At 42.2% G+C, this 24,574-nt stretch overlaps 1 protein-coding gene across 3 annotated transcripts in view; it reads left to right on the top strand.

Moving 5' to 3' along the window:
• Positions 1 to 24,574, top strand: part of LOC141140774 (serine palmitoyltransferase 3-like) — a 129,147-nt gene that overhangs the window by 31,242 nt on the left and 73,331 nt on the right. For all 3 annotated transcript variants that reach the window (XR_012243998.1, XM_073628261.1, XM_073628263.1), the window contains one exon: positions 21,998 to 22,152. Coding sequence is in view for 2 of the 3 variants with exons in the window: in XM_073628261.1 (XP_073484362.1) it covers positions 21,998 to 22,152 (155 nt within the window). In the remaining variant the exon portion in view is untranslated. The remainder of the gene's footprint in view (positions 1 to 21,997; positions 22,153 to 24,574) is intronic.

Genomic DNA, 24,574 nt, shown 5'->3' with positions numbered 1-24,574 from the left:
GAATTCTTGTCTGCTTGATGTGACCTCAAGTTCCCTTTTAGGCTCTGGGTCCTACCTATTTTTTTTTTTGTTTCAATATTTCTTTATTAAAGTATAAAGCATTACAAGTCATGCATAGATTTTATCATTCAACAACTTTAGTTCAGATCCATATAGGGTTGCTAATTAAACAGGTATTACTGTGTTAATTAGCAAAATAATCATTTAAACGGAATCTGAACATACAGAGATTCCTCTCTATATCTGAAACTGTAGTTAACTGTTAAACAGAAAAATAAAAAGAAGAAAAAAGAAAGAAAAGAAACTTAGAGGCTAGAAACATCACAGTCACAATTGAGGATGATTAAGAAGGCTACATATCAAAGAGTATGATTAATCCGAATATGCTATCTTATACCAGTCAAACCATGGTTTCCATCTCAGGTTGACCCTTTGATGGTTTCCTAAAGAGAAGGCGATCTTCACTTCATACATGACATGTGTATAAATTGTATTTGTCACTTCCCTAATAGAGGGGGCTAACTAATGATAGTCTAGCTCCTAAAAGGATGTGAATTGCTATGGATCTTAGGTCCCCCGGAATTGATTCAATCCCTAAAGAGAGGAGAGCTAGTCCAGGTGATAATAGAACGTTTATCCCTAGAACTTGTGAGAGGTTCCTGAAGATTGCTGTCCAAAAGATGGATATGACCATAGGATGTGGAATAGAGCGCCTACATTTCCACAGTTTCTCCAACATAGGGAGGGCATCTGGGGTGAGAATTTAGCAAGTCTATAGGGAGTTAGGTACCATCTGAGCTATATTTTATGCAATAGTTCCCATAGATTGGCACTCTTTGTGGCTGTGTAGGTAGTTTTAAGTGCTGTTTGCCATTGAGCGGGGGGTGTAATTGCTACCTAAGTCACGTTCCCATGCTTTAATAGTTGTGGTTTTGGTAAATTCTGAGTTGTTATGCAGTGTGTTATAGAATAGTGATAATCCTTTGATATTGGTATTAGGTCTAGTGTACAATTGGACTATTTGCCAGGGCAATGCAATTTCAGAGTCACGGAGAAAGTAGGTAATTTGGAGGTAATTACAGTGGGGATGGAAAGTATTCAGACCCCCTTAAATTTTTCACTCTTTGTTATATTGCAGCCATTTGCTAAAATCATTTACGTTCATTTTTTTCCTCATTAATGTACACACAGCACCCCATATTGACAGAAAAACACACAATTTTTGACATTTTTGCAGATTTATTAAAAAAGAAAAACTGAAATATCACATGGTCCTAAGTATTCAGACCCTTTGCTCAGTATTTAGTAGAAGCACCCTTTTGATCTAATACAGCCATGAGTCTTTTTGGGAAAGATGCAACAAGTTTTTCACACCTGGTAAACGGTGGACAGCCATTTTTAGGTCTCTCCAGAGATGCTCAATTGGGTTTAAGTCAGTGCACTAGCTGGGCCATTCAAGAAGAGTCCCAGAGTTGTTGGGAAGCCACTCCTTCGTTATTTTAGCTGTGTGCTTAGGATCATTGTCTTGTTGGAAGGTAAACCTTCGGCCCAGTCTGAGGTCCTGAGCACTCTGGAGAAGGTTTTTGTCCAGGATATCCCTGTACTTGGCCGCATTCATCTTTCCCTCGATTGCAACCAGTCGTCCTGTCCCTGCAGCTGAAAAACACCCCCTCAGCATGATGCTGCCACCACCATGCTTCACTGTTGGGACTGTATTGGACAGGTGATGAGCAGTGCCTGGTTTTCTCCAAACATACCGCTTAGAATTAAGGCCAAAAAGTTCTATCTTGGTCTCATCAGACCAGAGAATCTTATTTCTCACCATATTGGAGTCCTTCAGGTGTTTTTTAGCAAACTCCATGCAGGCTTTCATGTGTCTTGCACTGGGGAAAGGCTTCTGTCGGCACACTCTGCCATAAACCCCGACTGGTGGAGGGCTGCAGTGATGGTTGACTTTCTACAACTTTCTCCCATCTCCCGACTGCATCTCTGGAGCTCAGCCACAGTGATCTTTGCGTTCTTCTTTACCTCGCTCACCAAGGCTCTTCTCCCTCGATAGCTCAGTTTGGCCAGACGGCCAGCTCTAGGAAGGGTTCTGGTCATCCCAAATGTCTTCCGTTTAAGGATTATGGAGGCCACTGTGCTCTTCGGAACCTTAAGTGCAGCAGAAATTTTTTTGTAACCTTGGCCAGATCTGTGCCTTGCCACAATTCTGTCTCTGAGCTCTTCAGGCAGTTCCTTTGACCTCATGATTCTCATTTGCTCTAAAATGCACTGTGAGCTGTAAGGCCTTATATAGACAGGTGTGTGGCTTTCCTAATCAAGTCCAATCAGTATAATCAAACACAGCTGGACTCAAATGAAGGTGTAGAACCATCTCAAGGATGATCAAATGGACAGCACCTGAGTTAAATATATGAGTGTCACAGCAAAGGGTCTGAATACTTAGGACCATGTGATATTTCAGTTTTTCTTTTTTAATAAATCTGCAAAAATGTCAACAATTCTGTATTTTTCTATCAATATGGGGTGCTGTGTGTACATTAATGAGGAAAAAAATGAACTTAAATGATTTTAGCAAATGGCTGCAATATAACAAAGAGTGAAAAATTTAGGGGAGGTCTGAATACTTTCTGTCCCCACTGTATATTGATCAGGAGTTGGTATACCAGACTATTTGAAAAGACCTGAATGTTTTGGGAGTAGGACCTATCATAATGTCTGTGATTATTCCTAAGTACTCCCATTGTGTGATTTTGAGGTCAGGAATGACAATACGTATGGTGCGTATTGGGAGGAAGAGTGTGGTTGTCATGGATTCTTTAAAAGGCGTATTCGGTAATGTTTGCCATGTCTGAAGTGATGCTTTAATAGTTGGGGATAGATTTAGAGTTTGGCATTTAATGAAATGGCTTGCCATTAAGAAATTGTATAGGTTTGTGCCTTGGATTTGATTTTGTTCCAGTTCACCCCATCTAGTACTCTGGGCCTGCGGGAACCAAGTTTTTAGTTGTGTGAGGATTGAGACTATGTAGTAGTCTTGGATTAGTACGTGTCTGACCCCACCTGCTTTTTTCGTGACTATCAATTTGCTAAACGCTCATCTGGCCCTTTTACCTTGCCATAAGAAGTGATTCACCAGTGACTGGGCTTTTGTCTGGGTCCTGCCTTTTGATTCAGTACCTTGCTGCTTAGTTGTTAACTGACCTATATTTTGACAATGCCTCTGTCTTATATTCTTGCACCATGATGTTTGGATGTTGCTGAGCTTTGCCTGCATCCTGCTGTTGTCCCTACCTTATTATTTGGTACCTTGCTGCCCAGTTGTTGACAACTTTTGGCTTGTGTCCTGGCTTCAATCCTGTCTGCTGTTCACGTACTACCGTGTTCCTGTGTCTGATTCTTACCTGGAGGTTCACAGTTGTCTGTCCCTTCCTTATGACAGCTGGTGATGCCTGCAACATTGGCCCTCATGCAGTCTGTGTCCTCACATCCCCTGTCACAACTACCAGGGGGGTGGAACAAGAGGTGCAAGAGAAGCCCTCTCTTAAGCTTGATCTCCACCAGGTATGAGACAGAAATGCTGTACACACAGTTATACTGCAAATTCAGTATATTTCATTAGAACAGAAGAGATTGAAATAGAGGTATGTGGGAGTCCACTGAGCTATATACAGTATATACTGTATATGTATATATAAGCTGGCCATGCTTAATGATAAGATACAGATTTAATAGATAAATATTCTGAAACTAATATCTTAAAATGCAAACAGACTGCTCCTATGCACAAAAGGGGACATGGGAATACTTTTATTTATTGCCCTCAAGAGCTACATTAACGTTGGCTTATTTAATGTATTATATTTGTTTTTTATATAAAAAATAATTAAAGTGGTTGTTAAGCCACTAGATACACTTTTCACCATCCGCTCGGTTTAATTATGTAAAGTGCTCCTGTGTGTGTACTTTGTATAAATAAGCAGCTATATACCTCATTTGCGAGCTCCTATCGGCGATCACAGACACATAGCTTACAGGCAGGAAGGGGAGGGGAGGGGGGTGGAGAACACAGGAGGACAGAGGAGAGAGCAGATGACAGAGGAGCCTAAACTGATCACGGTGCCAGGGCTCAGCAGCCATGATACACCGTGGTCAGTTTCCAGGGGGGAGAGCAGAGACTGTCAGAATTAGCCAGGTTTTTTAGGTGTTACAGGGGGCTAAATTTCACAGCACAAGCACTGTGCTGTATAACATGCTTTAAAGGAGCAGGATCAATATATATATATATATTTTCTTAGGTTAACAAACGCTTCAAGTATATGTATTTACAATACATATATATTAAACAAAAAGAGATTTTGATTTGTGCTTAAATGCTCACATAGCAACTAAATATTTTAAAATGGTCACACAAAAGGCAGCCTTAAATAAATGTCACCACCTTAGGCAAGTCAGGTATTATCAAACACATAATTAGGGATGGGCAAACGGTTCAGCCCAAGCATAAGTTTGGGCTGAACTTTCGCTGTTCGCACAAACGGGTCGTTCGACCGTTTGTTCGCCCCCCCCCCCCCCCCCAACCGACCACAATGAATTGCGGCACTGAACAGTGCATTGCAAGCCCTGATTGGCTGAAGCAGTGAAAGCTTCAGCCAATCAGGGCACAAAGCACTGTCAGAGTCATGATTGGACACTGTCATCATGACTTTATCCAATCATGGCTCTTTCCCACCCCACAGTATAAAAGTATTCTTTCAATGGCAGCCATTTTCAGTGTGATTTCGGTGTGGAGAGGGATAGAACAGGGCTCTGTTTAGTGCTATTAGTTAGTGTGCTATACTGTGCTATTTTAGAAAATAAGTAGAAGTTGCGCTGAAATTAACCTTCCAAACAAGGAGCAGTAAGTAAATATAGCTCTATGCTCTAGTGATGATATCATAATATGTAAATATCCCAAAAACAAAAATTATCAAAGTGACTAATTAAAATATGCATGAGTTCATCATTCTAATAAAGTAAGAAATTGCTAAATATCAGTGAAATGTGCAAATAAAAACCTGTTTAACACATACATGAACAATCTAAATTGAGTATCCAATCATCGATCTGGACAATCCTTTGCTATTAAAAGACACTTGATATATTCTAGATTCCGCTGTTTGACAAATAGATTAGTCTAGATATATAAAATCCATAAATTGTAGTGTGATGTGTAGATTCACCAGATAATTCTCAATGTCCTCAGTACATGAAAAAGAAAAGATAAAACCATCATTGCGCAATGAACTCTATATAAAGAATAATGCAGCACTGCTCAGAGTGCACTCACGTAGCCCAAATAGAGTGATCCAATGGAGGAGTCAGTGACGTCAGCTACAGAGGCGAAGTCAGCAGCTGGTACTAGCGGTGTGAGAATCCACCGCTCTGAGGCGGCTGATTGTTCTATCCAGGCGATCACTCTATTTGGGCTATGTGAGTGCACTCTGAGCAGTGCTACATTATTCTTTATATAGAGTTCATTGCGCAATGATGGTTTTATCTTTTCTTTTTCATGTACTGGGGACATTGAGAATTATCTGGTGAATCTACACATCACACTACAATTTATGGATTTTATATATCTAGACTAATCTATTTGTCAAACAGCAGAATCTAGAACATATCAAGTGTCTTTTAATATCAAAGGATTGTCCGGATCGATGGTTGGATACTCAATTTAGATTGTTCATGTATGTGTTAAGCAGGTTTTTATTTGCACATTTCACTGATATTTTGCAATTTCTTACATTATTAGAATGATGAACTCATGCATATTTTAATTAGTCACTTTGATCATTTTTGTTTTTGGAATATTTACATATTTATGATATTATCACTAGAGCACATATATTTACTTACTGCTCCTTGTTTGGAAGGTTAATTTCAGCACAACTTCTACTTATTTTCTATCTAAGGTATTTTTAGGTGTCTGAAAAACACTCATATGCCCCGTACACACGGTCGGACTTTGTTCGGACATTCCGACAACAAAATCCTAGGATTTTTTCCGACGGATGTTGGCTCAAACTTGTCTTGCATACACACGGTCACACAAAGTTGTCGGAAAATCCGATCGTTCTGAACGCGGTGACGTAAAGCACGTACGTCGGGACTATAAACGGGGCAGTGGCCAATAGCTTTCATCTCTTTATTTATTCTGAGCATGCGTGGCACTTTGTCCGTCGGATTTGTGTACACACGATCGGAATTTCCGACAACGGATTTTGTTGTCGGAAAATTTTATCTCCTGCTCTCCAACTTTGTGTGTCAGAAAATCCGATGGAAAATGTCCGATGGAGCCCACACACGGTCGGAATTTCCGACAACACGCTCCGATCGGACATTTTCCATCAGAAATAATAAGCAATAGAGTTTGCGGCTTTTATTATTTGGCTATCTTCCAAAAACTTTTTTGCAATTTTGCACATTTTTTGCACTTTAGTTATTTCATCTACAAATTATTTTTCACGTATTTTCACCACAGCGCTTTAGTACCATTTTTTATTTTATTTTTATACTGTGCTATTTTGCTTCAATTGTCAGTGTAGAATATTAGTTTAGTGTCAGTCTAGGGATAGCGTGAGTGTAGTGAGGAGAACCATCATTCAGCTTTGCATAGTGTGCAGCTAAATTAGGGACAGCTCAGATAGTTTCACTGTAGTGTAGTGAGACTGTGTTATTCATACATACATTCGTGTAGAGTAGGGACAGCTCATATAGTTTCAGTGTAGTGAGACCGTGTCAGTAATCCTGAAATTAGTGTTGTTATGACCAATATCCGATTGGGACTCTAAAACAAAAGTTAATACTGCAGCTGCAGGAACAGATTCACAGGACTCAATCACTGTGTTTAAAATGTCCGTTCAGTGTCAAAATGTATTATTACATGTTATTTTATACATACCCTGTTTCCCTGAAAATAAGACCTAGCGTGATTGTCGGTGATGGCTGCAATATAAGCCCTGCCCCCTAAATAAGCCCTAATTAAAGTCCTTGTAGGTTTTGTTTTCAGGGTAGGGCTTATTTTTGGGGAAACAGGGTAGGGCTTATTTGGGGGGTAGGGCTTATATTGCAGCCATCACTGACAATCACGCTAGGTCTTATTTTGGGGGAAACAGGGTAGATAAGAAAGGGGTGGTGTGAGATTTTATTAAACACTAACAAATAGAAATATGTTATTAAAAGCTAGTGAATAGAACGATTGCAAAAGTAAAACCTTGAGAGGGGAGGGGGGAGTAGAGAGCTTCTAGCAGAACATGTGTCTGTGTGTTAGGTGAAGGTTACAGAACACATTTCAACAGTGAGAACAAAATGGAGTCTCTTGTGCTTAAATGAACAATACAGTGAATGTCCATGTCATTTCCCTTTTTTTGTTTATTTGACACCATTCTTCTCCGGGTTACATTCAGCCGATTGCTGGTAACTCCTGTTACATTGGCGCAGAGAGATGGCGTCCAGTTCAGCTCTCTCCTAGCTTTCTCACAATAATGGGTTTATCAGGGCTGGTGGACCATTTGTTGGTACAGCGGGTAGTCACACAGAGGCATAGCCTGATGAGGAAGTAAATAACAAATATGAGAAATAGGAACATCAAAATGTAAGCGCCTAATTTCTGTAACCATGTTGCTATGTCATATAAAAAGTCACCAAAAGCTCCTAAACCCTTAAAGGGGTTTCATCCATCTTTAGCAAAATCTCTGGCCTTATTCTGTAGTTCTCTTATCTTAGCAAGCCCTTTAATAATGTCCTCATTATCAGAAATGTACAGTATATACAACAGTCAGTGCGAAATACCTCACACATCCCACCTTGAGCTGCAGTGAGATAATTTAGCGTTAATCTGTGCTCTAATACTACTTTTTTAAGCTGAGCCATTTCTTCACTTAATAAACCTATATCAGTGGTAGTAAGGTTAATAATCTCATCTACAATTCTAGTGTAATTATTTATTCTTTTCATTTCTTCAATTTCCCATCCTGTCCAGGAAGGGAACCATGACCATGCCATGTCACCTTCAGTGAACAGCTCTCTTTTGAACACTAAAAGGTATTCTGGACTTTGATTTGGTCGCACTGTATCTTTGCAAACAGCCAAAGCAGGTGCTAACTTTCCAATATAACATGTACCTGTAACATTAGTAGAAAGCCAGGCGTAAGCTTTATTTCCACATATATAATATAACCCTCTACGTATGGATAATATGCCTGCTCCTAAAAAAATGAAAGCAATAACATGGAATCTCAGGTAACCAATATTTTCACACATTGGGAACTGTGAGCAATTTGTACTATAAAGGGTTCTATTTAGTTCTGGAACTGGGATATAATAATATTGACCATAGTTTCCTCCATAAACTGTAATTTTTGCTCCGGTGCAATCTGAATTGCTCAACCGTGTCCATTTAGTGTTAAACAGGCATGTAATGTTTAAACAAATCTGTGAAGTGTCTATCTGTTTTGAAACCATCAAAGTAACTGATCTGTGCTCATTAGCTGTGGAGACTATGTATGAGCCATTTATTCTGGTTCTGTTTAGATCATTGAATTTTAGAGGCATTGCTATCATGGGTATTGTTCCTGTGTGGGGATGTAAGTGAGAATACACCCAGCAGTTACTAGCGTTGCTATGGTTTGCGTACAACTTTAGCATTTGGATGAAAGGGTTATTTTTCCATGTCTCAGTTCCCACAAACAACAAAAAGAAACATCATCATAATTTTTTTAAAGGATATCATCACTTCAGGATTTTCTTGTAGTGACTGGCGTGAATCCAGGTGGGCTTTCCTTCCAACTGGATAGCGGAACCGGTTGTTAAAAGCACCAAATGTGGTCCGGCAAATTTTTGTTCTAGCGGCTTTCTGACATTTCGCTTGACCACTACCCAGTCACCTGGTTGGATTCTGTGAATACCTGAAACAGAATCTGGGTCGGGGATAGATTTATAAACACCTTCATGTATTTTATTCAATGTTCTTCGCAAAATCTGAACATATTTTAACAGACTAGAGTGAGAAGCCTGCAACTGTTGGGGAAAATATAGCCCTGTTTTGGGTGGCCCTCCAAATAAAATCTCATAGGGGGACAGCCCATGTGGTTGTTTAGGGGTAGTTCATACAGAATATAGGGCTAATGGCAAAGCTTCCACCCATCCTTTTCCCGTATCTGCTTTAATTTTTGCACATCTGTTTTTCAAAATTCCATTAAGTCTCTCAACTTTACCACTACTTTGTGGATGATAAGGTGTATGGAAAGCTTACTGTATGTGAAGGGCTTCCATTACCTCTCTCATTACTTCCCCAGTAAAATGGGTTCCTCTGTCACTCTCAGTAGTTTCAGGAACTCCATATCTACAAACTATTTCATTCAAAATTTTCTTTGCTGTTGTTTTTGTATTTGCTTTAGCTACCGGACAGCACTCAGGCCAACCTGAGAACATGTCAACACACACTAAAGCGTACTAATAGGTGCCTATTCTGGGCATCTGAATGTAGTCTATTTGAATTCTTTGGAAAGAGAAATCTAGCTTAGGAGAATGCTTTTGGGGAACATGAACAGGCCTCCCTGCATTGTACAGAGCACAAGTGGAAGATGAAGCACAAAACCTGGCTGCAAATGCACTAAATCCAGGTGCTATCCAATAGCAGTCAGTAAGTGCCACCATCGTGCCCTTAGCAAGATGACTAACGCCATGTGCCAGTTGTGCTAAAACTGGGTACATACTTCTGGGTAGACACCACCTGTTGTCAGCGCTCCACAGGCCTTGCTGATTTTGGGTAGCATTACATTTGATCCACTTATCCTTCTCTTCATCAGGGGCCTGGTTCTGCAACTGAATTAGAGTTTCTACATCCCACTGCTCTTGATGAGGGGAATCTGTCCCCGCTACCTGGGCGACCCCTACAGTGGGTGTGACTCCAAATGCCATAAGGGCAGCATCCTTTGCCGCTTGGTCCGCTAAAGCATTTCCTCTCTCTATCATGTCATTTCCCCGTGCATGTCCTTTTACCTTCAAGATGGCAACTTCTGCTGGTTTCTGAAAGGCCTCAAGTAGCCGCTCTATGAGTTTTGAATGTCTCACTGGCTTCCCTGCACAAGTCAGGAAGTTCAGTGCTTTCCAAATAGGCCCAAAATCGTGGGCTATTCCAAATGCATGTCTGCTGTCAGTGTAAACGTTTCCCCTTTCATTCTCTAGGAGATGACATGCTTTGACTACAGCACACAACTCTGCTTCCTGTGCTGACATCAGGGGTATCAATGCTTCCTGTAAAATGGTGTCTGTAGTGGATACAGTAAACCCTGTGTGTGGCTGACCATCATCAGTGTAAAATCTGGAACCATCTACGAATAAGTGTGTGTCACAATCTGATAAAGGCTCATCTTTTGCTGCTGTGACAGAGGCCCTTTCAGAGCCATACAGTCATGAGAAAAACTCTCAGGTTCTACATCAGTACCATTTGTTGCATCTTCTTCATCAGTTATAGGAAGAAGAGTAGCCGGATTTAAAGTAACACATCGTTAAATTCGATGGAGCAAAAAGAGCAGACTGGTACTTGTCAAATCTACTGGCAGACACATGTCAGGTATTTACTTGATTCATGATTTCCTGTACTGCATGTGGCACATAGCAGCAAAATGCAGGCTGCTATGGCTCACATACAACTGGGGGAGCCTTTCATGACAGGGTCTAATGAGGCTGATACATACATCACAGGCCTCTGTTTGTCTCCATGTAGCTGGGTCAGTACACCTGCAGCAAATCCACTGACTTCATGACAGAACAAAGAGAAAGTCTTAGTATAGTCAGGAAGTCCAATGGCGGGAGCTTCAGACAAAATTTTAATAAGCTACTTCATCTGCAATTCCTTGTCCCATGTGAGCTTGAAAAGGTTTCTAGTGGTAGCCTCATATAGAGGAGCCATAAGTTCTGATGCATTTGGAATCCAGTCCCTACAATATCCCACTAATACTAACCCCAGGAAGGCACGTAGTTGCCGTACATTTCTTGGCTTTTCAAAATTTTGTAGAGTTTTAACTCGATCTGGGGTTAGGTGACGGATTCCATGTGAAATGCAGTGACCCAGGAAGATCACTTTCTTGTGGCAGTATTGTAGCTTATCTTTGCTAACTTTGATGTTACTGTTATAGAGAAACATGAGAAGGCTTACTTTTTCTCTGCTACAAATGCCCTTTGTATCAGAACAAATAAGCAAATCGTCTATGTACTGAAGCAAAACTGTGTTTGGGTGTGAGGGGAACCATTGGTCCAATACTTGCTTTAACGAAGTATTATATTCAGAGGGGCTACTCACACAGCCTTGGGGCAGTCTTGTCCATGCTAACTTTTGGGCATCATGGGTAAATGAAAAAAGATGCCAGCAATCTGGGTGCAGGGGCACCGAAAAGAAAGCGTTTGCAAGATTATTCACTGTAAAGCAGATGCTGGAGGCAGATATTCCACTTAGTAAAATGTGGGGGTTGAGCACAATCAGGGTATCTGCCTCAATTATATTGTTAATGGCTCTCAAATCATGTACCATGCGGTATGTCACCTGCCCACCCTTCTTGTCTGGCTTCTTTGCAATTGGCAACAGGGGTGTATTGACTTGGGACTTAATTGGTACAACAACCCGTGCTGCTTTCAGTTGAGTGATTTGATCCTTTATCCCCTCAGTCTGAGCAATACTCAGTGGGTACTGTTTAATCTGTGGGCTCCTGGTTTAATTTTTATCATGACTGGGGTGCAATCCAGCAGACCTACATCATATTTGCTGGTGGCCCATAATTCAGTGGGAATCGCTTTCAATTCTGGTGAAAATGGCGGAGTGGAGTCTTGGATTAAAAATACTCCACAGGCAGAATTTAAAACTTCTCCTGACAGACTACTGACCACTTGGACTCCTGTAGGAATGTAGTCTATGTTTGCTAAAATTTGGTTCAAAATGTCAGCTTCCAAAAGATTGGTAGGAACTGTGTCTGAAACTAACACTTTAGTGAAAATTTCTGTTTGCTGTCCTAGCCTGAGTTTAAGTGGCTTGGACTCAACCAAATCAGTAGAGGTCCCGGTTAGGCCAACACCAGAGATAACATTTGTAGATAATAATCCTCGAGGTAAGTCCTCTATATTAAAAACACTTTGGCTTGCACCAGTATCTATTAAACAGGTTAATTCTGTTTCTCCTCCAGGATTGGGGAGTTCTTGTAAAAATACTTTTCCTCTGGCCTCGGGACCATTGTCTTCCCTATTTAATATGATTGATACTGGCATGCCATTTTCCTATGCCTGATCCACTGCTTTTGGCAGAGAACTGGGATCAGCATGAGGTGCCTCTAAGCTCTTTTCCAGTCTACGGTCAGAAAGATGGCAGAATTTGGCTATGTGTCCTTCCCCATTACAATTGTAGCATATAATTTGTCTCCAATTGCCATGATTTCTGAAATTGCCTTTGCCTCTTCCTCGTCCTCTCTGCTTCCCCATGCATATAACCTTGGGTTTGCTGTCTTTTTGGTTAATCCTGTTTTCTATGGATAACAGGATAGACAGGACGTCTCAAATAGACCTATTGCCTGCCTCAGGCTTTGCTGTGAACAACTTTTCTTTCAACTGGGGTATTAAACCATCAAGAAACCTTTGTTTCACCAGTTGTGTAGATGGACTTGCAGTTTCTCTCGCCTTCTCTTCCTCTATTTTAAGGCCTGCTTCCTCAGCCATATCGCTTAACCGCCTTCAATAAGCCCCTGCGGCTTCCTCTTTCCCTTGCTTAGCATTCATAAATTCAGCATGTCTGGTTTGTCCATATATTTGGGGCAATTTTTTCTTCAATTTCTCACAAACCTCCCGTCCACTAACCATCTTACCTAGATTTTTGAAGTATACACCACATTCTTTAAGTATAAAGCCAGACATGTTGCTTCCCACTGCTTTAATAAGAAGCTGATGAATGTCAGTAGCAGAAGCCTCATATGCTTCCTGTGCAGCGCTAAGTTTGTTTGCAAACCCAATTGGATTCTTTCTAGGATCTCCCAATCCCTCTAATATGGCTCTCATTTCTTGGGGACTAAAAGGTACATGCCATTTAATTTGAGACTTACTGTCAACAGCATTATCTTCAAAAACTAATTGGGTTCTGACAGGATAAACTGCAACAGATTGCTCTGTGCCAGCGGCAGAAGGGGTGGCATCTCCCTTCCTTCTTTCTTCTCTTCTTGCCGCCACAATTTGGGAATTATGGTTTGCTCCGGAAGTTCAGACTCTATCTCTCTTTCTCTGGCCAAAGTCTTAAGTTCAGAGAGATCTAGTTTTGCATATGTGCCTTTTGATTTATACCAATCATCTGTTTCTAGGATAGGAGCCAAATCCCTCTTTGTAGGTTGATATGGGGCTGTTAAAGATCTGCTCTCTACTATATTGCCCAGCTTGTCTTTTGTGTGTTCCATGTAATCTAATTCTTTTGCTTTTGTGTGTGGACCCCTTAAAGCTAAACTGGCAGCCACATAAGGTGGGGTGTCCTCCTCTACAGATTCTTCTGGCCAAATGTAGTAAATTTGGGCAGTACTTTTATTAAACATCTCCGTCAAGCCAGTTTGATTTGCTACTTTAGCTTCTGTCTCCCATGTGCAAGCTATTCTACACGTTCCTTCACTGCACAGTAGTGGGCCATAATTGGGCAGATAAGTTTGCCATACTTGTAAATCAAAAGTCCCTTCAGAGTTAAAAGGTTTAGCTGTTCCCTTTGTCCATTCTACCCATTTATCTAGGGGCTCAGTATAGGCAGAACCGTACCTTTGGTTCATATATTCTCTAGCGCTCATCTTGCGCTGGGCATTTTCTGAAGGCCTCTCACCCTTAATTACCTTAATTAATTTAATGCCCATAATAACTGGTTAGTCTTCTCTACTTGTACCTATACCCTCTTGCCTCTAAAACAAAAAGTACAGCAAATCTGCATATTTACAATAGTCTCCACTTATCTACGTGGATAGAAGGGGTTTATGACAATAGACAAAACTAGAGGCCGGCCGATATATCGGCCGATATTTGGCTTTTTTTACTTAATCGGCATCGGCCTATTGTGCTGATAAAAAAGCCGATTATAACTTCAGCGGGACTTGCAAATGACTTCTGTAATAGAAGTCAATGCAAGTTTCCTGAAGTTATCTGTGGAGAGGATTCTCTCCTGCCTGGGCAGCCTGCCAAATCTGATAAGAAGATACATTGTATCTCTTCAGGTTCTTTTATCAATGAGTTGAACTCTGTGTGGAGGAGTTCTCAGTTTAACCATTTAAAGACTAATTCTTTTCTGACGTTTGTTGCTTACAAGTAAAAATCCTGTATTTTCTGCTAGAAAATCACTTAGAACCCCCAAACATTATATATATTTTTTTTAGCAGAGACCCTAGGGAATAAAATAGCGGTTGTTGCAATATTTTATGTCACACGGTATTTGCGCAGCGGTCTTTCAAACGCAATTAAAAAAAAAAATACACTAATGAAATAAAAAAAATAAATAAGCAGTAAAGTTAGCCCATTTTTTTTCGTCCAAAAGTTTTGATTACCTGTTTTTGTGTATTTAATATTTAAGATATAGTTATTTTTTTTTTATCTAAATTATACATACAAGTGAACTGATTGGAGGTTTGTTTTGTTTAATAAATGTTTAAATGTAAAAAATTTTCTGTATCACTTATTACTTAAGGTTGCTTTCACACTGGAGCGGGCAGGCGTTGACGGTAAAACGCTGTTAGTTTTAGCGGCGCTTTACCGTCATTTTAGCGGCGCTTTTCGGCTGCTAGCGGGGCGCTTATAACCCAGCTAGCGGGGGAGGAGTTAAATGCGCCCATTAAGCGCTGCTGCCGAAACGCTTTGCAGGTGCTTCGGCAGCGGTGCGCATTCATTTCAATGGGCAGGAGTGGTGGTATTGCGTTACTGCAAGTTTAACGCCATTTACTTCTGTGTGCGTTACTACCAGTTTAACTCCATATAGTTTTGTGTGTGTTACTGCCAGTTTAATGCCATATAGTTTTACGTGCGTTACTGCCAGTTTAACTCCATATCGTTTTGTGTGCGTTACTGCCAGTTTAACACCATATTGTTTTGTGTGTGCGTTACTGCCAGTTTAACGCCATACAGTTTTGTGCATTTCTGACAGTTTAACGTCATTTACTTCTGTGTACGTTACTGCCAGTTTAACGGCATATACCGTATTTATCGGCGTATAACACGCGCTGGCGTATAACACGCGCTGGCGTATAACACGCACCCCGAGTTTAGGAGGGAATTATAAGGAAAAAAACTTACATTTAAATGCCCATCAATGCAGCCTTATTAGTGGCCATTTGCAGCCTTGTAGTGTCATTTGCAGCCTTTCAGTGTCATTTGCAGCCTTGTAGTGTCATCTGCAGCCTTGTAGTGTCATCTGCAGCCTTGTAGTGTCATTTGCAGCCTTGTAGTGTCATTTGCAGCCTTTCAGTGTCATTTGCAGCCTTGTAGTGTCATCTGCAGCCTTGTAGTGTCATTTGCAGCCAAATTTCGGCTCCTCTCGTAATCCTGTGGGCGGAACTGAGCGCCGCCGATGTACATACATAGCCGAGTGTACTCGGCTAGGTTCGGCTAGCTCCGCTCACAGTCACGCCCAGTCCCTGTGTTATGTCCATCATAGGGCGGGACTGGGCGCGACTGTGAGCAGAGCTAGCCGAACCTAGCCGAGTACACTTGGCTATGTATGTATGTCGGCGGCGCTCGCTCCTCCGCTCACAGTCAGTGGGGGATTGGCGTATAACATGCACCCGCGATTTTCCCCTGAATTTAAGGGGAAAAAAGTGCGTGTTATACACCGATAAATATGGTAGTTTTACGTGCATTACTGCTAGTTTAATGCCACATAGTTCTGTGTGCGTTAATGCCAGTTTAACGCCATATAGTTCTGTGCGTCACTGTACGTTTGGCGCATTATATTGCAGTATATTATGGTGTATCCGTGGAGTGTGTCTGTGTAGTGGGAGTACTCAAATGATAGTGCACCAAACACCTCTTTACATTGATTAAAGTGCATCTACGTATAGATTTCTTCTTCTTTACATTTGCTTATAAGCACCGCCCCCTCCCTCCCCATAATGTCTGGGAGGACAACAAGGAGAGGCAGACGTTCCCTTGGCACTGTAAGGGGGCCAGCAACAAATGTGTCCACAGGCAAAAGTGGACGTGGTGGTCAGTCCTCAGGCAGGGCATCATTTCCTCCGTTTAGTGAGTTTGCCCGTGCTATCCAACATGCTTTCAGAATGGGCATTCAGCGTTGCAGGAGGTTTCGTTACTGATCATAGAACGCATCTCTCCACAGACTTCGTGGACAGTTTGACTTTTATAAAAATGAATCAGTCCTGGATTACCAGCTACGATGCCCCTGATGCCAATGTCACTGATTAAGTCTTTTTGGGATGTGGAATCTCTGCAGGACTTCGAGGCTGCCTAGCTTTGAGGGTTTTCAATCATTTCATCTGGAAGAATGTTTTTGGTATAGGCTTCATGGGCACAATTAACACCCAAAGACCAATTTTTCAGCACTTGTTTGACAGGTGCATATCATTGCAATTTTTACAGCAAGGCCAATTCTTGCTTTCATCAAGAGTACCTCTAAAGGGTTACGGTTGGAAGGCGCCACTGACACCAAAAGACCAATTTTTATGCACCCGTTACTTCTATCCAAAGTCAAAGTAACACCAGAATGTATCCAAAAAATCTCTAGTTTTATTCCCAGTGCACTGCATTGTGGTCTCATCATACACACTGGCTCCCCATCTGTTGCTGAGCAAAATAAAGGTAGCTTGCAGGGAAAAATTCTTTTTTTGAGCTTTATAAATGCAATTATTGCTGCAGCAGATTCTAGACATAGTGCAGATCTGCCACTTTACAAGTAGACTAAGGGCACCCCCCAGGCACTATATTGGAAAAAAAATTCATTTTTATGCGTTCACTTTAAAAATCAAAAAATCACTGCTCATTAAAAAATGACATTTTTCACAAACTTTTTTCTTATTGATACACATGCAGGACCCGGACCCATATAACCATTGTATGCCCAATTACTTGCATATAAGCCTTCAAAATGTTCACTTTTGATTTTTGACGTTCGGGTCCCATTGAATTTAATGGGGTTCGGGTCCAAACTTTTGTGGTGTTCTAAAGTTCTGGTGCGAACCGAACAGGGGTCCGTTTCGGCCCATCCCTACGACTTAATGTGACCTAGCCATATCTACAAACTCTACCAAACAAAAAATACTTCTTACAGTGCAATCAGGAAGTATTCATGTGATTAAAGTGATACTAAAGGTTCATTTTTTATTTGTTTGTTATTTTAAACATGTCATACTTACCTCCACTGTGCAGTTCGTTTTGCACCCCTCTTCTGGGGTCCCTCGGCGGCTCTCACGGCTCCTCCCTGCATCAGATAACCCCCTAGGAGAAGCGCTTTCCCGGGGGGGTTACCTTGTGGGCTAGCTCCCAAGTCCAGCATTTGTGTCCATAGATACGAATGACGGACTCTGCCCCGCCCCCTGGCGCCTGCGTCATTGGATTTGATTGACAGCAGCGGGAGCCAATGGCTGCAGTGCTATTAATCCATCCAATCAGGACCCGAGACACTGGCTTTTGCTGGTGTGCTCATCCCCAGGATGAGATAGAGGCGGTACAGGTAAGTAAAATGGGGGCTCGGGGGGGGGGGGGGGGGCTGTAGCATTACAGGAGGTTTTTCAACTCAAAGCATACAATGCATTGAGGTGAAAAACCTTGAAAGTTTACAACCCCTTTAATCTACAAATAATGACAGTACACAGTCACAGTTGCCAATATGTTACTTATTATTTTACTCAGTTAAAGGGTTAGACCATTCAAAAGTGATACTTTAGTTACCGTGGAGCCTAGTGTGCTTCATTAGCTACTGGCGCCGCAAATTGCATGGCATTCTTTCACCCGGGGAAAAGACTGTTTGCCCCCGCCTCCCACCCGATAGAGAAGTTCTCCATTCACACACCCCCAGCACCCTGCCCAACAGGGTTGCCAAACCCCCCCCCCACAGATTTTTTTTTACTGACAAAACAGGAAAAATATACTAACACAGCGCATTTTTTACTAACAATCTAATATATGATGGAAACTCCTATTAGTAACTAAACCAATCAATATTTAAACAATATAAATACCATGTAAATACAATACCCATACAAGTTATCATCCCAGCTTAGCATTTAAAATATCAAAAATGACTAGGAGTATGAAGACCTGGGGCACCATGGAATTGGACATAAGGACCAGGGAACAGTGGGGAAGGCAAGAGGGGAAAAAGAAGAGAGAGGGGTGAATAAAGAAATTGGGGGTAGAGAGAGAGATACTGGGGGGATAGGGAAAGAGGGAGAGAGGAGAGAGGGAAGATGAGATAAGAGAGAGAGAGGAGATGGGGGAGAGAGGGAAGAAAAAGAGAGAGAAGCAAAGACAGATTAAGGTGAGAGAGAAAGAGACACACAGAGAGAGGGAGAGAAAAAGACAGAGAAAGAGGGGCAGAGAAAAAGAGAGAGGCATAGAAAGTGGCAGAGAGAGAAAGGCTGATAAAGAGAGAGAGATAAAGGCAGAGAAAGAGATAGGGGCTAGGGCTGGGAAAAAAATCGATTTAAATCTTGAATCGAGTTGAGAGGTCAAATCAATTCAAAATTTAAGCAAATCGTTTTTTTTTTTTTTTTTCACCGCGCTGGTCCCGAGGGCGTTGCGGGCATGAGTTTTTAGGCGAGGCCATGGCTTAGTCCGCGGCTGTGGCCGGACACCGCGGACTAGGCCGAAGCCGCGGCCTCGCCTAAAAACTCATGCCCGCAGCGCCTCCGGACCGGCACGGACACCGCGCCGGGCCTGAAGAGCTACGGGCAAGGAGTTTTTAGGTGAAGCCGCAGCTTCGGCCTAGTCCACGAGGCCGGACGCCGCGGACTAGGCCGAAGCCGCGGCCTCGCCTAAAAGCTCATGCCCGCAGCGCCTCAGGACCGGCGCGGTTTACAAAAAAAAATAAAAAACTCGATTCGAATCGTGAATCGAGTTTTTTTTAAGAGAATCGAGGATTTTTTTTTTAAGAAAATCTCCCAGCCCTACTAGGGGCAGAGAAAGAGAGAGTGGCATAGAAAGTCAGAGAGGGGGGCAGAGAAAGAGATAGTAGCATAGAAAGAGACAGAAAGAGAAGACAGAGAAAGAGAGAGAGAGGCAGAGAAAGAGAGAGAGAGAGAAAAAGAGGAAGCGAAACAGACAGAGAAAGAGGGTCAGAGAAAGAGAGATAGGCATAGAAAGAGACAGAGAGAGCCAGATAAATAGAGAGAGACAAAGGCAGAGAGGGGGCAGAGAAAGACAGAGAGAGAGGCAGAGAAAGAGACAGAGAGAGGGAGATAGGCAGAGAAAGAGACAGAGAAGCAGGGAGAGGCAGAGAAAGAGACAGAGAAACAGGGAGAGGCAGAGAAAGAGACAGAGAAACAGGGAGAGGCAGAGAGAGACAGAGAGGGAGAGAAGCAGAGAAAGAGAGGAGCAGAGCAAGAGACAGAGAGAGAGGCAAAGAAAGAAAGAGAGAGAGGCAGAGAAAGAGACAGAGAGGGAGAGAAGCAGAGAAAGAGACAGAGAGGGAGAGAAGCAGATAAAGAGACAGAGAGAGGGGGCTGAGCAAGAGGCAGAGAAAAAGACAGAGAGAGGGAGATAGGCAGAGAAAGAGACAGGGAAAGGCAGATAAAGAGACAGAGAGGAAGAGAGGTAGCGAAAGAGACAGAGAGAGGCAGAGAAAGAGACAGAGAGAGGGAGAGGCAGAGAAAGAAAGAGAGGGAGAGAGGCAGAGAAAGAGACAGACAGAGAGAGAGAGCTAGAGAAAGAGACAGACAGAGAGAGAGGTAGAGAAAGAGCCAAAGAGAGGCAGAGAAAGAGACAGGGAAAGGCAGATAAAGAGACAGAGAGGAAGAGAGGTAGCGAAAGAGAGAGAGAGAGGCAGAGAAAGAAACGGAGAGAGAGGCAGAGTAAAAGAGAGAGAGGGCGAGGCAGAGAAAGAAAGAGAGGGAGAGAGGCAGAGAAAGAGACAGACAGAGAGAGAGGCAGAGAAAGAGACAGAGATAGGGAAAGGCAGATAAAGAGACAGAGAGGGAGGGAGGCAGAAAAGGACAGAGAGAGGGGCAGACAGAGAGAGAAGCAGAGAAAGAGACAGAGATAGACAGGGAAAGGCAGATAAAGAGACAGAGAGGGAGAGAGGCAGAACAAGAGACAGAGAAAGAGGCAGAGAGAGAGGGAGAGGCAAAAAAAGAAAGAGAGAGGAAGAGACAGAAAAAGAAAGAGAGAGGGAGAGACAGTAAAAATAAATCTGTTCCCTGTTCACATTCTTGAGATTAGCTGCTAGTGCTAAATCAATGGCTCCCAGCTCTGCTCCTTCTCCCCCCTCCCCCAGGCAGCTCGACATCTTTACCAGCTCATCTCTGATCTTCTCGATCAAACCCGGCAGGCTTGGGAAGGGGGTGGGTTACAGTCGTGCCCATTGGTTCAGGACTCAGGAGGCAGTAGGAGAGGGATCTGCTGTAGTAGCCTTAGTTAACCCCGGTTTCTCCATACTAGTGCTGCCTGAATGGCTGGCTGCTGCCGTTCCTATACAATTTCGGGGTGATTCCTTCCTGACATTTCTACTGTCAGTGTGATTTACTGACAGTTTACTTCTCTCATGGACTTTCAGTCGGGTTTTAATTCCCGCCTACGCATGTCCCAGATTCTCTTACATTTCCCAATACAAATAAATAAAAAATCCAACATGGGGAGTTGCATCCCCTCATACTGGCCACAGCAGATGTGTAGGCCAAGGGATTCAAAAACAGATATCTCACTATGAAGTCCCCAAGAGATAAAAGGAACAGGTCAGGTAGTTTGACCCTTAAGCATCTACAAAGAACTGAAGTATCATTTTTTAATAAAACAATTACCTCTGAATTAAAATCAATCTAATAGCAATATTTATTATTTTAATTTTGGGCAGATTGGTCAGGTCTTTATTGCCGTCTGTGTGTCCACTACAGAGATTTCCTGTTGTGTCTACAGGACAGGAAATTAAAGGAAATCATCCCAACGGGAGACAGATGGAGAAAAGTGACAGAAGTTTTAACTGCACTATATCCAACATTTAAAAAAAAATGGCTTTAGATGTACCTTAAGTTTGGGCTATATGTATCTTTGTATTTCTCTCTTGTATTTTGTGCACAGTAAATGTGAAAAGTAGCACTTCCAGAGAAAGTCATTTTCTGCGCGTATAGCTATTGGATGGAAAAGCAACAGAGAAAATTCATGTCTGTTTGTAACACTCATCAACCACTTATAATTCTGTTACATGTGGCAAATGTCTTATAGGGCAAAGTCATGACATGAATGTGATATTAAACTTTTGGGTTTTTTTTAAAGCTAAAATAATAAACATGTTATACTTACCTGCTCTGTGTACAGAGCAGCCCCGATCCTCCCTTTCTAGGGTCCCCCACTGGCACTCCAGTCCCCTCCTCTTTGGCAAGTGTGAGTGCACCCGAGTGTGCTCGTTACCGAGCCACCAGGTCTGCATCTATTGACACAGACCGGGCGACTAAGCCCCTATCACAGCATTTGATTGACAGCAGGGAGAGCCAATGGCTACAGCTGCTATCAATCTGCCCAATGATGAGGAAGACAGCAGTGAGAACTGCTGCTCTTGTGCATGTTGCTGGATCAGATCAGGCTCAGATAAAAATAGGGGGGGCTGGGGGGCTCCTGCAGCACAGAAGGTTTTTTTACCTTAATGTATGGAATGCATTAAGGTAAAAAATCTTGAGGCTTTAGAACCACTTTAGGACAAATACAATTTATACATTGTAGGAATTTGTGCAAAAAAAAAAAAGGCTGTAAAATAATATGTAAAACCATATTCCATTATTCTTCCATAATAAAGGATTTTGTGCCTCTCTACCAAGATTTTGAAAATTTTTACACAAGAAATATTTACAGAAGACTTCTAGATGCATTCGAACGACCTGTCAGCAGCGTACCAGGAGCTGAATTTGATCTATTAGAGCGAGTGACAGATGACTACAACTGGACGTTCAGGTCATCATTCTGCTGTTGCTATAATTTTTGGTCTACCATGTTATTCATATGCTATTTGTGTAGTATATTGTTACCTTAGTATTGAGATTGAAATGTCACATGAAAGAGCACATGGTCAGCTCACCTGAGCAAGTCTCAGAAAAGCCAACATATAATCCAAATGCAGTCTTTATCAACAAACATCAAAAAAAAGAAAAGGTCTCCCGTTGACGTATAAAAAAGAAAGAAGGACGGCACCCTCTAAGTGCAGCATGTATGTTAAAAATATTTATTACAATAGATAAAAACACTCACATTTGAGTTGCTAAAAACCAGCATGTAAAGTAGTTTCATCCGCGTGCTCTCGGGGGATGTGGGTGTCACGGGCCAGTGGGGGGGTTCCTGGGATGTGAGTCCTGTGACCTGGGTCCTGGTAGCTGTTCCGGTGGTGCCGAGGGTCCTCAGAGCCTCCAGGCGGCCAGGATGTCGGTCATGGATCCTCCGTGGAGGATGCTCCGAACGCGAAGCACCGCCCGCCTCACCCTGCTCCCGGAAGTGAAGACGCAGGTCAGCACGGCGCTCCGCAGAGGATCCATGACCGACATCCTGGCCACCCGGAGGCTCTGAGGACCCTCGGCACCACCGGAACAGCTCCCAGGTCACAGGACTCACATCCCAGGAACCCCCCCACTGGCCTGTGACACCCACATCCCCCGAGAGCACGCGGATGAAACTACTTTACAAGCTGGTTTTTAGCAAATCAAATGTGAGTGTTTTTATCTATTGTAATAAATATTTTTAACATACATGCTGCACTTAGAGGGTGCCGGCCTTCTTTCTTTTTTATTGTTCCAGAGCTTCTTTTAGCTTTTATAGACTGGCTGCCTTCCATTTATTCAGCATTATTTTATCCTTACATGGACTAATACCTGAACTTGTTGTGAAACATTAACTACCACCACCAAGTTCCCCCTCTCAGGAAGCCCCAACCCACCCCCTTCCCCCCACCATTTTTAGTTATATGTACTTGGCTACCTCCATTGTGCGCCATATTAACCTTTTGATCGTTTATTTACTCCCGTTGACGTATCTCAGCCAATCCTGACTCTAGTTGTAGCCGTCAAAGCTACAAATAAGGCCAAATTTGTCAGAAACGCTTCAGCAGAGGAGACCATACTTGTGTGTTAATAAAGACTGTGCATTTGGACTGTGTTCTGACTCTTTGGAGTTTTACACACCATTGCATGGTCACTTTTATTTTTACAGAGATTTTTAGTATTAAAATGAGGAGAATAATTGAGTACAAACATGGACTTTAACAGCACTGGATACGATTAAAACCATACAAATTTATTACAAAATTAGTTTAAAATTTATGGAAAAAAGAAACGTACATTTATATATTAATATAAAACATGTAATTCACCCTAATCCAACGCATGCAAGGCCCTGTAGTTAAGTGTTCCTGTGCACAAGGGTCATGTAATAATTATCATTATATAAGTGCAAATGGACAATGTAAAATGTATCAACATTGTATACAACACGAATTTGCTTACAAAAACATATAGGTGTGCCTGGACACATGGGGGGGGGGGGGGGTGGAAAGACGCCAACCAACACAGCATGAACCTGTCCCAAATGAACCTGTCCTCTACTCTACCCGGAACTAAAAACATTGCGCAAATACAAGCACCACAAAGCACCTACTACTGTTTCTTCTATATTCTTTGTCAAGAAAAGTGCCCGAGATTAAATTTCTTTCACTTTTTCACTTCACTATGGAGGCTTGACTTCCTTCATTTGGGTTATAAGCCCCACTTATGCGTTTTGCTAAATACTGTCCACCGGCCGGTTCCATATCCAGTAGAAGATCCTTGCTAGCCCAAGGTCCATTCTCATTGGCTAGGGTGCCAACTTACCCATGTGTAAAAAAATGTGTGTTACAGTCTGGAAAGGACAGTATCTCACTCTAGGAGTAGCTGAAGGCAGGATATATCCATGGGATCAAGACAGAAACCAAAGAGACTTCTTATGGTGATGGTTAAAAGGGAAATGGAGGAATACTGCAGCCTCATTTATGTGCTTCATGTGGAATATGTATGGCCTCTTATAATATCCTTAAAGAGTAAGTCCACTTTTGTTGAGAAAAAAAACAATCCCATTCTCGGCGATCTATTCTAATGGGGAAAATGGCAAGGTCTGCATCCCTTTAGAAGTGATTTCCCTTTGGGAGTATCTCACCAAAAATGACATTTTTGTTGCAGGAGATGCCCAAAATCTGACTTGTATCTTAGTGCAGACTTCTGGGAAAATCAGTAAGCTAATCACACAAGCAGGAAATTATATTTCAGAAGGGCGTTTTGTACACCATCTGTGTACAGGACACCTCCAGCTTGCCATATTGCATTTGATTTTACAGAAAATTACAGAGCTGCAGATT

This window comes from Aquarana catesbeiana, linkage group LG04 (assembly GCF_042186555.1).
Source record: "Aquarana catesbeiana isolate 2022-GZ linkage group LG04, ASM4218655v1, whole genome shotgun sequence".
Classification (NCBI taxonomy): Eukaryota; Metazoa; Chordata; class Amphibia; order Anura; family Ranidae; genus Aquarana; species Aquarana catesbeiana.
This window is presented reverse-complemented; position numbering and strand designations above follow the sequence as displayed.